The following is a 16,187-nucleotide window of genomic DNA, read 5'->3' on the forward strand; positions in this document are numbered from 1 at the left end:
CAAGCGTTCCGTATTGGGCATCTGGGTTAAGACTGCTGGACAGTGAGCGCCGACCTCTGAGCGCCGACCTCTGCTGTACGCTTCTTGTTTTATCTAGTTTTATCTAGAAAGATCGCTCAGGGCGTAGAACCACACAGGAATCTATCTTGAAATCACAGCACACCACTATTGATTGGGCTCGCTAGTGGCACAGCGGTCTAAGGCTCTGCATCTCAGTGCTAGAGGCGTCACTACAGACACCCTGGTTTGACCAGGCTGTTTCACAACTGGCCGTGATTGAGAGTCCCATAGGGCGGAGCACAATTTGCCCCAAAGGCTTCAGAAAGCCTCCCATTGGTAGTTGTTTGGTTAAGTAATACCCTCCCCCCCTCTGTCTGTCTGTCTGTCTGTCTTTCTGTCTGTCTGTCTGTCTGTCTGTCTGTCTGTCTGTCTGTGTCGCTCTCTCTCACACTCTCTCTGTCTCTCTCTGCCTCTCTCCCTTTCTCTCTCTTCGCAGGTCTTCATTTCACTCTACTGGGGAACATAGAGGCCAGAGATTGCGGCCTGGGCTTCATTGCCAAAGGGAGTCAACAATGTGTTGATATGGATGAGTGTAAACAGTGGGACAGTACCCCAACCTGTGGAAGTAATGCCACATGTTACAACACATATGGAAGCTTCTACTGTCAGTGTCAACATGGGTTCAGATCCACAACATCTTTGAAGTTTACTCCTTTCGCTGGGGAGTGTAAGGGTGAGTATTCAATTGTCTGAGTGTGTGTGTGTGTGTGTGTGTGTGTGTGTGTGTATGTGTGTGAATGCTACATGTCAAGGGAATTAAACATTGGAATTAAACATGTCAAGGGAATTAAACATCTCCTTATTTCCTCTGTTCAGGAAGTTGTCCAATAGAAACGTTTTTTGAACACATATTTCCTTATCTCTTCAGATCTCAATGAGTGCCTGGAGAACCCACCGGTTTGTGGCAGCAACACCATTTGCCTCAACACCATCGGGAGCTACAACTGCCAATGTCAACCTGGGTTCAGAGTTCCTACTTACGCTGAACACTGTGCAGGCGAGTCCAAGAAGAGAGCATCAATGTGTGTGTGTGTGTGTGTGTGGGTGTGTGTGTGTGTGTGTGTGTGTGTGTGTGTGTCCACTGCAGATGAGGATGAGTGTGTGTGGGTTTCCCTGGTGTGCGGCGGTATGGGCATGTGCACAAACACACCTGGCCAATACACCTGCACCTGTCCGTCAGGGCTCAGTAACCACGGCAACAACACTTCCCCCTGCACAGGTGAGGTGGCCGAGGCCATGCTAGCTCTGACCTCTTACCTATGAAATCTAACGTCTGACCTTCGACCCTGTGACCCTCACTCTTTGAAGACACCTGTCAGATCTCACAACGCCTGGAAAACATGTTTAACACATCAGTTAACCCCGTCACAGGATATAGCAGCAATATTATGTCTGGATAGATGTTTAACCCATCAGTTAACCCCGTCACAGGATATAGCAGCAACATTATGTCTGGATAGATGTTTAACCCCGTCACAGGATATAGCAGCAATATTATGTCTGGATAGATGTTTAACCCCGTCACAGGATATAGCAGCAACATTATGTCTGGATAGATGTTTAACCCATCAGTTAACCTCGTCACAGGATATAGCAGCAACATTATGTCTGGATAGATGTTTAACCCATCAGTTAACCTCGTCACAGGATATAGCAGCAATATTATGTCTGGATAGATGTTTAACCCCGTCACAGGATATAGCAGCAACATTATGTCTGGATAGATGTTTAACCCCGACACAGGATATAGCAGCAACATTATGTCTGGATAGATGTTTAACCCCGACACAGGAAATAGCAGCAATATTATGTCTGGATAGATGTTTAACCCATCAGTTAACCCCGACACAGGATATAGCAGCAATATTATGTCTGGATAGATGTTTAACCCATCAGTTAACCCTGACACAGGATATAGCAGCAATATTATGTCTGGATAGATGTTTAACCCCGACACAGGATATAGCAGCAATATTATGTCTGGATAGATGTTTAACCCATCAGTTAACCCCGACACAGGATATAGCAGCAATATTATGTCTGGATAGATGTTTAACCCATCAGTTAACCCCGTCACAGGATATAGTAGCAACATTATGTCTGGATAGATGTTTAACCTCGTCACAGGATATAGCAGCAACATTATGTCTGGATAGATGTTTAACACATCAGTTAACCCCGTCACAGGATATAGTAGCAATATTATGTCTGGATAGATGTTTAACCCATCAGTTAACCCTGACACAGGATATAGCAGCAATATTATGTCTGGATAGATGTTTAACCCCGTCACAGGATATAGCAGCAATATTATGTCTGGATAGATGTTTAACCCATCAGTTAACCCTGACACAGGATATAGCAGCAATATTATGTCTGGATAGATGTTTAACCCCGTCACAGGATATAGTAGCAATATTATGTCTGGATAGATGTTTAACCCATCAGTTAACCCTGACACAGGATATAGCAGCAACATTATGTCTGGATAGATGTTTAACCCCGTCACAGGATATAGCAGCAACATTATGTCTGGATAGATGTTTAACCCCGACACAGGATATAGCAGCAACATTATGTCTGGATAGATGTTTAACCGCGTCACAGGATATAGCAGCAATATTATGTCTGGATAGATGTTTAACACATCAGTTAACCCCGTCACAGGATATAGCAGCAATTTGATGCCCGACTGCACAGTTGATGACGTGGCACGCAGCCATTGGTGCAATGTAATAATTACAATTGAGTCAGCCTGGAATGTGACCACGTAAATCAGGGGATTCCAAAACTCTCCTCCGGGACACAAAGCCTTCCATGTATTGTAGCTATTCCACAGCTAGTTCACCTGATTCAACTTGTCAACTAATCTTAAAGCCCTTGACTAGGTGAATCAGGTGAGTTAGTTCAGGAATACAACAAAGTGGTGAAATGTTTGGGTGTCCCAGAGGAGAGGTTTGAGAACCACTGACTTTAATGGCCCTAAACCTGATTGAACTGTGACACCTACACTGACTTAAATGCCCCTAAAACTGATTGAACTGTGACCCCCACACTGACTTAAATGCCCCTAAACCTGATTGAACTGTGACCCCCACACTAACTTAAATGCCCCTAAACCTGATTGAACTGTGACCCCCACACTGACTTAAATGCCCCTAAACCTGATTGAACTGTGACCCCCACACTGACTTTAATGCCCCTAAACCTGATTGAACTGTGACCCCCACACTGAATTAAATGCCCCTAAACCTGATTGAACTGTGACCCCCACACTGACTTTAATGCCCCTAAACCTGATTGAACTGTGACCCCCACACTGACTTTAATGCCCCTAAACCTGATTGAACTGTGACCCCCACACTGACTTAAATGCCCCTAAACCTGATTGAACTGTGACCCCCTTACTGACTTAAATGCCCCTAAACCTGATTGAACTGTGACCCCCATACTGACTTGCATGCAGCAGATCTGAGACTGTCTGAATGGCTTACTCCCTCTAGATAATCTCGCTCTCTCTCTTTCTCTTTCTCTCACTTTATTTTTCTCTCCCTCTATTTCTCTCTCATTCTCTCGGTCTCTTACCATCATTATCCTCCTATTTTTCCTCTTCCTCCTTATTATCAGCTATCTGAGCTGCTTACCGATCGCTGCAGCTGTACATAGCCCATCTGTAAATAGAATATTATATACCTCATCCCCATATTGTTTAAATTTACTTTTTTGCTCTTTTGCACACCAGTATTTCTACTTGCACATCATCTGCTCATCTATCACTCCAGTGTTAATTTGCTCAATTGTAATTATTTCGCTGCTATGGCCTATTTATTGCCTTACCACCTCACGCCATTTACACACAATGTATATTGACTTTTTCTATTGTGTTATTGACTGTACGTTTGTTTATTCCATGTGTAACTCTGTGTTGTTGTCTGTGTCACACTGCTTTGCTTTATATTGGCCAGGTCACAGTTGTAAATTAGAACATGTTCTCAACTGGCTTACCTGATTAAATAAATATGAAATAAAATTTAAAAAATCATTAAAAAATCATCATTATCCCTCCCCCTACACTCATCTCTCTTTTCATCTCTCTCTTCCTCAGACATAGATGAGTGTAATGAGATCGCTGGTATCTGTGGAGTGGGCGGGGACTGCCAGAACCAGAAAGGAAGCTACAGTTGCCTCTGTCACCCTGGATACAGTAACTACGACAACAAACAGGCTCAGTGCTCAGGTGATTGTAGAATCTGCTACTATGACGTGTTGCTTCCCACGACATGATACATTACAATACGATAACTTTGTCTCTTAGAAGAGGAAGGCCTGGATTGGAAATATAACTAGGCTCCTATTTTAACAGTCCTAAATTACAGCTATATTTAACAACCACTACATGACCAAAAGTATGTGGACAACTTCTCGCCGAACATCTCTTTCCAATTCATGGGCACTAATATGGAGTTGTTCCCCTCCTTTGCTGCTATAACAGCCTCCACTCGTCTGGGAAGGCTGTTCACTAGATGTTGAAACATTGCTGCAGGGACTTGCTAACATTCAGCCACAAGAGCATTAGTGAGGTCGGGCACTGATGTTGGGCGATTAGGCCTGGCTCACAGTCAGCATTCAAATTTATTCCAAAGGTGTATGATAGGGTTGAGGCCTCTGCGCAGGCCAGTCAAGTTCTTCCACACCGATCTCGACAAACCATTTCTGTATGGACCTCGCTTTGCTGTAACAGGAAATGGCCTTCCCCAGACGGTTGCCACAAAGTTGGAAGCACAGAATTGTCTAGAATGTAATTATATGCTGTAGCTTTCAGCTTTCCCTTCACTGGAACTAAGGGGCCTATCGTGAACCACGAAAAACAGCTCCAGATCATTAGTCCTCCTCAACCAAACCTTACACTTTGCACTATGCATTCTGGCATGTAGCAGTCATCTGCCAAACACAGATTAGTCCGTCGGACTGCCAGATGGTGAAACATGATTCATCACTCCAGAGAACGTGTTTCCACTGCTCCAATCACGGTGAGCATTACACCGCACCAGCCGACGCTTGGCATTGCACATGGTGATCTTAGTCTTGTGTGCGGCTGCTCGGCCATGGAAACCCATTCCATGAAGTTCCAGATGAACAGTTCTTGTGCGGACGTTGCTTCAAGAGGCCGTTTTTAACTCGTAGTGAGTCCTGCAACTGAGAACAGACAATTTTTACGCTCTATGCACTTCAGCACTCGACAGTCCCATTCTGTGAGTTTGTGTGGCCTACCACTTCGCGACGTAATTGTTGTTGCTTCTAGATGTTTCCCCTTCACAATAGTATCACTTACAGTTGACCAGGGCAGCTCTAGAATGGCAGACATTTTACAAACTGACTTGTTGGAAAGGTGGCATCCTATAACGGTTCCACGTTGAAAGTCACTGAGCTCTTCAGTAAGACCATTCTACTGCCAGTGTTTGTCTATGGAGATTGCATGGCTGTGTGCTTGATTTTATACACCTGTCAGCAATGGGTGTGGCTGAAATAGCCAAATCTATTCATTTGAAGGGGTATTCACATACTATTGTATAAATAGTGTAGAGTAACAAAATATAACTTCAAATAATATAACACAAAATAACATAACATAATATAACAACACAATACAACATAACACATTAGAACATAACATAATGTAACATATCATAATGTAACATAACATAACATAATGTAACATAACATAATGTAACATAACATAATGTAACATAACATAATGTAACATATCATAATGTAACATAACATATCATAATGTAACATAACATAACATAATGTAACATAACATAATGTAACATATCATAATGTAACATAACATATCATAATGTAACATAACATATCATAATGTAACATAACATAATGTAACATATCATAATGTAACATAACATAACATAATGTAACATAACATAATGTAACATATCATAATGTAACATAACATAACATAATGTAACATAACATAACATAATGTAACATATCATAATGTAACATAACATATCATAATGTAACATAACATATCATAATGTAACATAACATATCATAATGTAACATAACATATCATAATGTAACATAACATAACATAATGTAACATAACATAATGTAACATAACATGATGTAACATAACATAACATAATGTAACATATCATAATGTAACATAACATAACATAATGTAACATAACATAACATAATGTAACATAACATAACATAATGTAACATAACATAGTGTAACATAACATAACATAATGTAACATATCATAATGTAACATAACATAATGTAACATATCATAATGTAACATATCATAATGTAACATAACATAACATAATGTAACATAACATAATGTAACATAACATAACATAATGTAACATAACATAATGTAACATATCATAATGTAACATAACATAACATAATGTAACATAACATAACATAATGTAACATAACATAGTGTAACATAACATAACATAATGTAACATATCATAATGTAACATAACATAATGTAACATATCATAATGTAACATAACATAACATAATGTAACATAACATAACATAATGTAACATATCATAATGTAACATAACATATCATAATGTAACATAACATATCATAATGTAACATAACATATCATAATGTAACATAACATATCATAATGTAACATAACATAACATAATGTAACATAACATAATGTAACATATCATAATGTAACATAACATATCATAATGTAACATAACATAACATAATGTAACATAACATATCATAATGTAACATAACATAACATAATGTAACATATCATAATGTAACATAACATAACATAATGTAACATATCATAATGTAACATAACATAATGTAACATATCATAATGTAACATAACATATCATAATGTAACATAACATAACATAATGTAACATATCATAATGTAACATAACATAACATAATGTAACATATCATAATGTAACATAACATAATGTAACATATCATAATGTAACATAACATATCATAATGTAACATAACATATCATAATGTAACATAACATATCATTATGTAACATAACATATCATAATGTAACATAACATAACATCATGTAACATAACATAACATCATGTAACATAACATAACGTAACATAACATAACATAATGTAACATATCATAATGTAACATAACATAACATAATGTAACGTAACATAACATAATGTAACATGTCATAATGTAACATAATATAATGTAATATAACATAATATAACATAATGTAACATAACATAATATAATATCATCTAACATTATATAATATAATCTAACATAATATAATATAACAATTTAACATAACATAACGTAATGTAACATAACATAATATAACATAATAAGCCAAAAGATAACATAAAATAATGTAACATAACATAATGTGAACTAACATAATGTAACATAACATAATGTACCATAATATAATGTAGCATAACATAATCTAACATAACATAATATAACATAATAAGCCAAAAGATAACATAAAATAATGTAACATAACATAATCTAACATAACATAATGTGAACTAACATAATGTAACATATGCATATCTAGCCTATCCTTTGATTCATTAAGTGATTTACAACAGTGAGTGGATACATTTTGTAATGGGTGGCTGCATATTACAGTAAGGTCTGTCCTTCTGTTTCTGTAGGTAGTGTTATTACAGAGACTCTCTGTTCCACTGGCAGCTTCCTCTTCCTAATATAATGTCCCAAATGACACCCTATTCCCTATACTACATTAGACTAGGGCCCTATTCCCTATATAGTGCACTACATTAGACCAGGGCACATAGAGCACTCTATAATAGGTTGTCATTTGGGATGTGTCCTAGGATGGTTACCATGGAAACATTTCAGCACTGGTGTGCTGTGGGTTTCTGGGTGTTTTAATCTCCACCTCAACTTCCTCTCTGTCTCATGTCTTCATTTATATCTTAGTTAGTTGGTATCTGATGGTAAACATGGTTACCCATGGCAACAACTTTGATCTACTATTGGGGTGTTGTGTTGGTGTGTAGTGTTGTTGTATTGTGGTGTGTTGTTGTATCGTGGTGTGTAGTGTTGTTGTATTGTGGTGTGTTGTAGTTGTATTTATTAAGGATCCCCATTAGTTCCAGCCAAGGCAGCAGCTAGTCTTCCAGGGGTCAAGCAACATTAATAACCTCTCTGGGATAGGCGGGATGCAAATGTCCCCACCTGGCCAATTGGCAGGAAAAATGCAGAGTGCCAAATTTAAAAAAAATGCTATAAAATTCAAACTTTCATTAAATCACACGTCTGTGTATTCACCTTTATTTAACTAGGCAAGTCAGTTATTTTCAATGAAGGCCTAGGAACAGTCGGTTAACTGCCTGTTCAGGGGCAGAACGACAGATTTGTACCTTGTCAGCTCTGGGGTTTGAACTTGCAACCTTCCGGTTACTAGTCCAACACCACTAGGCTACCCTGCCGCCCCAGGCGTTGTGAATCCAGCCAACATGTCAGATTTCAAAAAGGCTTTTCGGCGAAAGCATAAGAAGCTATTATCTGATGATAGCACAACAGTAAACAAAGAGAGCATAGCATATTTCAACCCTGCAGGCGCTACACAAAACGCAGAAATAAAATATAATTCATGCCTTACCTTTGACGAGCTTCTTTTGTCGGCACTCCAATATGTCCCATAAACATCACAAATGGTCCTTTTGTTCGATTAATTCCGTCGATATATTTACAAAATGTCAATTTATTTGGCGCGTTTGATCCCAAAAAAAAACAGCTTCCACTTTGCGCAACATCACCACAAAATATCTCAAAAGGTACCTGTAAACTTTGCCAAAACATTTCAAACAACTTTTGTAATACAACTTGAGGTATTTTTAAACGTTAATAATCGATCAAATTGAAGACGGGTCTATCTGTTTTCAATACAGGAGGATCACAAACCAACGCTACTTTTCAAGTCTTGCGCTACTCTGAAACAGTACACATAACGTTACCCTAATCCAAGATGGCCGTACTTCTTCATTTCACAAAGGAATAACCTCAACCAAATTTCAAAGACTGGTGACATCCAGTGGAAGCGGTAGAGGAACTGCAAACAAGTGCCTAAGAAATATCGTTTCCCAATGAGAACTCACTGAACAGACAGTGACCTCAAAAAATAATAATTCTGAATGGTTTGTCCTCGGGGTTTTGCCGGCTACAGAAGTTCTGTATACTCACAGACATGATTCAAACAGTTTTAGAAACTTCAGAGTGTTTTCTATCCACATCTACTAATAATATGCATATCTTATATTCTTGGCATGAGTAGCAGGAAGTTGAAATTGGGCACGCTATTTATCCAAAAGTGAAAATGCTGCCCCCTAGCCCCAAGAGGTTTTATGGCAGTTTAAAAACATTACAAAACATTCACAATAGATTTCACAACTCACTAAGTGTTGTGTTGTGTGTGGTGTAGTGAGTAGTGTGTTGTGTTGTTGTGCACGTGTGATGGTGCTGTGTTGTGTTGTTTTGTGTTGTTGTGCAGGTGGGATTGTGTTGTGTAGGTGTGATTGTGTTGTGCTGTGTAATGTTGTGTTGTGTTGTGTTGTGTTGTGTTGTGCTGTGTAGTGTCGATCCCGGTGTGATGGTTGTGTTTTGTAAAATGTACATGTTGTGTTGTGTCGGACCAAATGTGATGGTTTTGTTTTGTGTTTCCTTTAGTACTGACCTGTGACCAGTTCAAAGCGAATGAGACTCCTGGACAGGTGAGTTTTACAGTACCTGGACCCGATGAGTCCTTATACAGCAGCTGAACAGCTAGTCATAGAATTTCCATTATGGCATCATTATCTTGAATGGGGAGGCCCGTTCCACTCATTCTAGATCTGTAGCCGAACCATATTTGAATAGGGAAGCCTGTTCTACTCATTCTAGATCTGTAGCTGAACCATATTCGAATAGGGAAACCTGTTCTACTCATTCTAGATCTGTAGCTGAACCATATTTTAATAGGGAAGCCTGTTCTACTCATTCTAGATCTGTAGCTGAACCATATTTGAATAGGGAAGCCTGTTCTACTCATTCTAGATCTGTAGCTGAACCATATTTTAATAGGGAAGCCTGTTCTACTCATTCTAGATCTGTAGCTGAACCATGTTTGAATATAATAAACATTTATAGAATATGGCATTAAGCAGTCAGTAAAATAACCAGAACATTTATAGAATATGGCATTAATCAGTCAGTAAAATAACCAGAACATTTATAGAATATGGCATTAAGCAGTCAGTAAAATAACCAGAACATTTATAGAATATGGCATTAATCAGTCAGTAAAATAACCAGAACATTTATAGAACATGGCAGTAAGCAGTCAGTAAAATAACCAGAACATTTATAGAATATGGCATTAAGCAGTCAGTAAAATAACTAGAACATTTATAGAATATGGCATTAAGCAGTCAGTAAAATAACCAGAACATTTATAGAATATGGCATTAAGCAGTCAGTAAAATAACCAGAACATTTATAGAATATGGCATTAATCAGTCAGTAAAATAACCAGAACATTTATAGAATATGGTATAAAGCAGTCAGTAAAATAACCAGAACATTTATAGAATATGGTATAAAGCAGTCAGTAAAATAACCAGAACATTTATAGAATATGGCATTAATCAGTCAGTAAAATAACCAGAACATTTATAGAATATGGTATAAAGCAGTCAGTAAAATAACCAGAACATTTATAGAATATGGTATAAAGCAGTCAGTAAAATAACTAGAACATTTATAGAATATGGTATAAAGCAGTCAGTAAAATGACCAGTAGATGTGAAGGTATTTTATCCAATAGGTCTATGATTTCCAAATACTGCAACTCACTATTGCATTGTTTTACATTCTTGCTCTTTCATTTTCTATCTCTCTCGTTGTCTCTCATTTTCTCTCTCTCTCTCTCTCGCTCTCTCTGTCTGTCTCTCTGTCTGTCTGTCTGTCTGTCTGTCTGTCTGTCTGTCTGTCTGTCTGTCTGTCTGTCTGTCTGTCTGTCTGTCTGTCTGTCTGTCTGTCTGTCTGTCTGTCTGTCTGTCTGTCGCTCTTAGACCACTTTGGAAACACGTGTTTTGATTGATACATTTCAGTGCTCTCTTCTGGGACTACAATGTAAGTCTTGCTTTAAATGTTTTTACCCACATGAAGTTAATGAACTCCTCCTCTCTCTCAGACTGTCCCAGGTTTAGCTGGTCTCCTGTCTCTGATGAGGAACAGCTGTCTGGCATTAAGTAACTCTGGGGATGCAGCCGGAGGGAGACTGACTGGAGAGGTGTTACTGGAGGTAAACCAGTACACACACACACGCACACGCACGCACGCACGCACGCACGCACGCACGCACACACACACACACACACACACACACACACACACACACACACACACACACACACACATGCAAGGACTCACACAAGCATGCACACATACAAACACACACGGTTCACTCACTGCCTGTTTCTTGTTTCTACTTCCTGTCCGTAGAATGTCTTCACGGAGATGGACGGCCTCTTGTCTCACGCTATCCTAAACAACAGCCGGGAGGTGAGTGGGTTGCTAGGCACCGTGGAGGACGCCATGAGGTTCATCGGGCCGCAGCTCAGGGACACCCACACCACCATGGAGACAGACCACACAGGTAACACACACACACACTCCTGAACACACACACACTCACACACATCTTCTTTCACCTTAATCCTTGTCCTTGTACACAGCGACTGAGCTTGCAGTGAGGAGGGGACAGACTCCGCCCACTGGGCCAATCAGCCTGGCCAATGACAACGCTCGGCTGGACACCAGCTGGGAGACAGCCACCGGCAACGGGACATACCCAGGTAGGATACTCTTCATCATCATCCCCACCATCACCATCATCATCATCTCTATAACTAAGTACTATATATTTTAGTACCAGTAACTTAAAAAAAATGGATTCCAGATTTCCTGCTTATTCCAGAAGTCTTCCAACCTGAAAAACCTGGGGATTCTGGGAAAGTTACAAAACATTCTGGTAACTTGTTTCATTCTGTGCTTCCCAGGTTTCGCTCTGGCTGGGTTGGTGTCTTACAAGAAAGTGGAGAAATCTGTCAACAACTCCTTCCAGTACCTCACTGACACAGACACAGACACAGCAACCGCCACAGCATCAAAGCCTAACTACCAGATCAGTTCCAAGGTGGTAACAGCCTTTGTCAGTAACCCAGCAACAGACCACCTCACCCAGCCTGTCATCCTCACCTTCAAACATCTACAGGTATCATTTAAATATACTATAATACCTGAAGTTAATATATGATGTATGTAAATATTATGGCATATTATAATCGTACATCTACTGTAACGGTTTTCCGTATGAGAAGGAGAGTCGGACCAAAATGCAGCGTGTAGATTGCGATCCATGTTTTAATGAACAAACGTAAAACACGAATCAATGCAAACACTACAAAATAAAGAACGTGATGAACGTAACGAAAACCTAAAACAGCCTATCTGGTGAAAAACACATAGACAGGAACAATCACCCACCCACACACAGTGAAACCCAGGCTACCTAAATATGGTTCCCAATCAGAGACAATGACGAACACCTGCCTCTGACTGAGAACCATATCAGGCTGAACATAGAAATAGACAAACAAGACATGAAACATAGAATACCCACTCAGATCACACCCTGACCAATCAAAACATAGAAAATACAAAGTAAACTATGGTCAGGGCGTGACAGTACCCCCCCCCCCAAGGTGCGGACTCCGGCCGCAAAACCTGAACCTATAGGGGAGGGTCTGGGTGGGCATCTGTCCGCGGTGGCGGCTCTGGCGCTGGACGTGGACCCCACTCCATGACAGTTTTAATCCCCCTCCTAAACGTCCCTAAATAGGTTACCCACCACAATGATAACATGGGACAGAGGGACAGCTCGGGACAGAGGTAACTCGGGACAGATGGGTAGCTCAGCACTGAGAGGAAGCTCAGCACTGAGAAGAAGCTCAGCACTGAGAGGAAGCCCAGGCAGGTAGTAGAAACTACCAGAACCTGGCTGGCTGGCGGTTTCAGCAGATCCTGGTCGACTAGCAGATCTGGAAGAATCTGGTCGACTGGCGGATCTGGGAGAATCTGGTCGACTGGCGGATCTGGGAGAATCTGGTCGACTGGCGGATCTGGGAGAATCTGGTCGACTGGCGGATCTGGGAGAATCTGGTCGACTGGCGGATCTGGGAGAATCTGGTCGACTGGCGGATCTGGGAGAATCTGGTCGACTGGCAGATCTGGGAGAATCTGGACGACTGGCAGATCTGAGAGAGTCTGGACGACTGGCAGATCTGGAAGAGTCTGGACGACTGGCAGATCTGGAAGAGTCTGGTCGACTGGCAGATCTGGAAGAGTCTGGTCGACTGGCAGATCTGGAAGAGTCTGGTCGACTGGCAGATCTGGAAGAGTCTGGTCGACTGGCAGATCTGGAAGAGTCTGGTCGACTGGCAGATCTGGAAGAGTCTGGACGACTGGCAGATCTGGAAGAGTCTGGACGACGGGCAGATCTGGAAGAGTCTGGACGACGGGCAGATCTGGAAGAGTCTGGACGACTGGCAGATCTGGAAGAGACTGGTCGACACAGACTGGCTGCTCTGGCTGCTCCATGCTGACTGACAGCTCTGGCTGCTCCATGCTGGCAGACTGCTCTGGCTGCTCCATGCTGACTGGCAGCTCTGGCTGCTCCATGCTGACTGGCGGCCCTGGCTGCTCTGGCTGCTCCATGCTGACTGACAGCTCTGGCTGCTCTGGCTGCTCCATGCTGACTGGCGGCCCTGGCTGCTCTGGCTGCTCCATGCTGACTGGCGGCCCTGGCTGCTCCATGCTGACTGGCGGCCCTGGCTGCTCCCTGCTAACTGGCGGCCCTGGCTGCTCCCTGCTAACTGGCGGCCCTGGCTGCTCCTTACAAACTGGCAGCTCCGGCGGCTCCTTACAAACTGGCAGCTCTGGCGGCTCCTTGCAGACTGGCAGCTTTGGCAGCATCCTGCAGACTGGCAGCTCTGGCGGCTCCTTGCAGACTGGCAGCTCCTTGCAGACTGGCAGCTCTATGCATACTGGCAGCTCCTTGCTGACTGGCAGCTCTATACAAACTTGCAGCTCCATGCAGACTGGCAGCTCCATGCAGACTGGCAGCTCCGAACAGGCGGGAGACTCCGGCAACGCTGTAGAGGCGGAAAGCTCTGACAGCGCTAAACAGGCGGGAGACTCCGACAGCGCTGGAGAGGAGGAAGGCTCCGACAGCGCTAAACAGGCGAGGCGCACTGTAGGCCTGATGCGTGGTGCTGGCACTGGTGGTACTGGGCCGAGGACACGCACAGGAAGCCTGGTGCGGGGAGCTGCTACCGGAGGACTGGGGTGTGGAGGTGGTACTGGAAAAACCGGACCGTGCAGGCGCACTGGAGCTCTTGAGCACCGAGCCTGCCCAACCTTACCTGGTTGAATGCTCACGGTCGCCCTGCCAGTGCGGCGAGGTGGAATAGCCCGCACTGGACTATGCAGGCGAACCGGAGACACCGAGCGCAAGGCTGGTGCCATGTAAACCGGCCCAAGGAGACGCACTGGGGACCAGCTGCGTAGAGCCGGCTTCATGGCATTAGGCTCGACGCTCAATATAGCCCGGCAGACACGCGGAGCTGGAATATACCGCACCGGGCTATGCACCCGCACTGGAGACACCGTGCGCACCACTGCATAACACGGTGCCTGTCCGGTCTCTCTAGCCCCCCGGTAAGCACAGGGAGTCTGCCCAGGTCTCCTACCTGGCGTAGCCATACTCCCTGTTAGCCCCCCCCCAAGAAATTTTTGGGGCTGCCTCTCAGGCTTCCATCCGCTACGTCGTGCTGCCTCCTCATATCTGCGCCTCTCAGCTTTCGCCGCCTCCAGTTCTTCCTTGGGGCGGCGATATTCTCCAGGCTGAGCCCAGGGTCCTTTACCGTCCAGTTCTTCCTCCCATGTCCATTTCTCCAGGTGGTGCAGCCTCTCCCACTGCAGCTGCTCCTGCTGCTGCTGCCTCTGTTCCTTCTCCTGCTGCACCTTGGTGCGGCTACACTCCCCTGGTTTAGCCCAGGGTCCTCTCCCGTCGAGGATTTCCTCCCATGTCCAGAAATCCTTACTATATATCTCCTCTTTTCGCTGCTGTTGCTGCCTGTTGACACGCTGCTTGGTCCGTTGGTGGTGGGTGATTCTGTAACGGTTTTCCGTATGAGAAGGAGAGTCGGACCAAAATGCAGCGTGTAGATTGCGATCCATGTTTTAATGAACAAACGTAAAACACGAATCAATGCAAACACTACAAAATAAAGAACGTGATGAACGTAACGAAAACCTAAAACAGCCTATCTGGTGAAAAACACATAGACAGGAACAATCACCCACCCACACACAGTGAAACCCAGGCTACCTAAATATGGTTCCCAATCAGAGACAATGACGAACACCTGCCTCTGACTGAGAACCATATCAGGCTGAACATAGAAATAGACAAACAAGACATGAAACATAGAATACCCACTCAGATCACACCCTGACCAATCAAAACATAGAAAATACAAAGTAAACTATGGTCAGGGCGTGACAGTACCCCCCCCCCCCAAGGTGCGGACTCCGGCCGCAAAACCTGAACCTATAGGGGAGGGTCTGGGTGGGCATCTGTCCGCGGTGGCGGCTCTGGCGCTGGACGTGGACCCCACTCCATGACAGTTTTAATCCCCCTCCTAAACGTCCCTAAATAGGTTACCCACCACAATGATAACATGGGACAGAGGGACAGCTCGGGACAGAGGTAACTCGGGACAGATGGGTAGCTCAGCACTGAGAGGAAGCTCAGCACTGAGAAGAAGCTCAGCACTGAGAGGAAGCCCAGGCAGGTAGTAGAAACTACCAGAACCTGGCTGGCTGGCGGTTTCAGCAGATCCTGGTCGACTAGCAGATCTGGAAGAATCTGGTCGACTGGCGGATCTGGGAGAATCTGGTCGACTGGCGGATCTGGGAGAATCTGGTCGACTGGCGGATCTGGGAGAATCTGGT

General features: G+C 43.0%; 1 protein-coding gene across 3 annotated transcripts in view; it reads left to right on the forward strand.

Moving 5' to 3' along the window:
- The window catches only part of LOC110512397 (adhesion G protein-coupled receptor E5), a 44,971-nt gene that overhangs the window by 14,336 nt on the left and 14,448 nt on the right, over window positions 1-16,187 (forward strand). For 2 of the 3 annotated variants that reach the window (XM_090195162.1, XM_090195161.1), the window contains exons 2-9: window positions 497-733; window positions 929-1,057; window positions 4,166-4,297; window positions 9,798-9,841; window positions 11,302-11,412; window positions 11,613-11,766; window positions 11,846-11,965; window positions 12,170-12,384. In XM_090195162.1, the coding sequence (XP_090051288.1) occupies window positions 497-733; window positions 929-1,057; window positions 4,166-4,297; window positions 9,798-9,841; window positions 11,302-11,412; window positions 11,613-11,766; window positions 11,846-11,965; window positions 12,170-12,384 (1,142 nt within the window). Of the gene's footprint in view, window positions 1-496; window positions 734-928; window positions 1,058-1,147; window positions 1,280-4,165; window positions 4,298-9,797; window positions 9,842-11,301; window positions 11,413-11,612; window positions 11,767-11,845; window positions 11,966-12,169; window positions 12,385-16,187 lie in introns of all 3 variants that reach the window. The other variant, XM_090195163.1, reaches the window with a different exon arrangement.

This window comes from Oncorhynchus mykiss, chromosome 13 (assembly GCF_057628025.1).
Source record: "Oncorhynchus mykiss isolate SJ-2025 chromosome 13, ASM5762802v1, whole genome shotgun sequence".
NCBI classification, from domain to species: domain Eukaryota; kingdom Metazoa; phylum Chordata; class Actinopteri; order Salmoniformes; family Salmonidae; genus Oncorhynchus; species Oncorhynchus mykiss.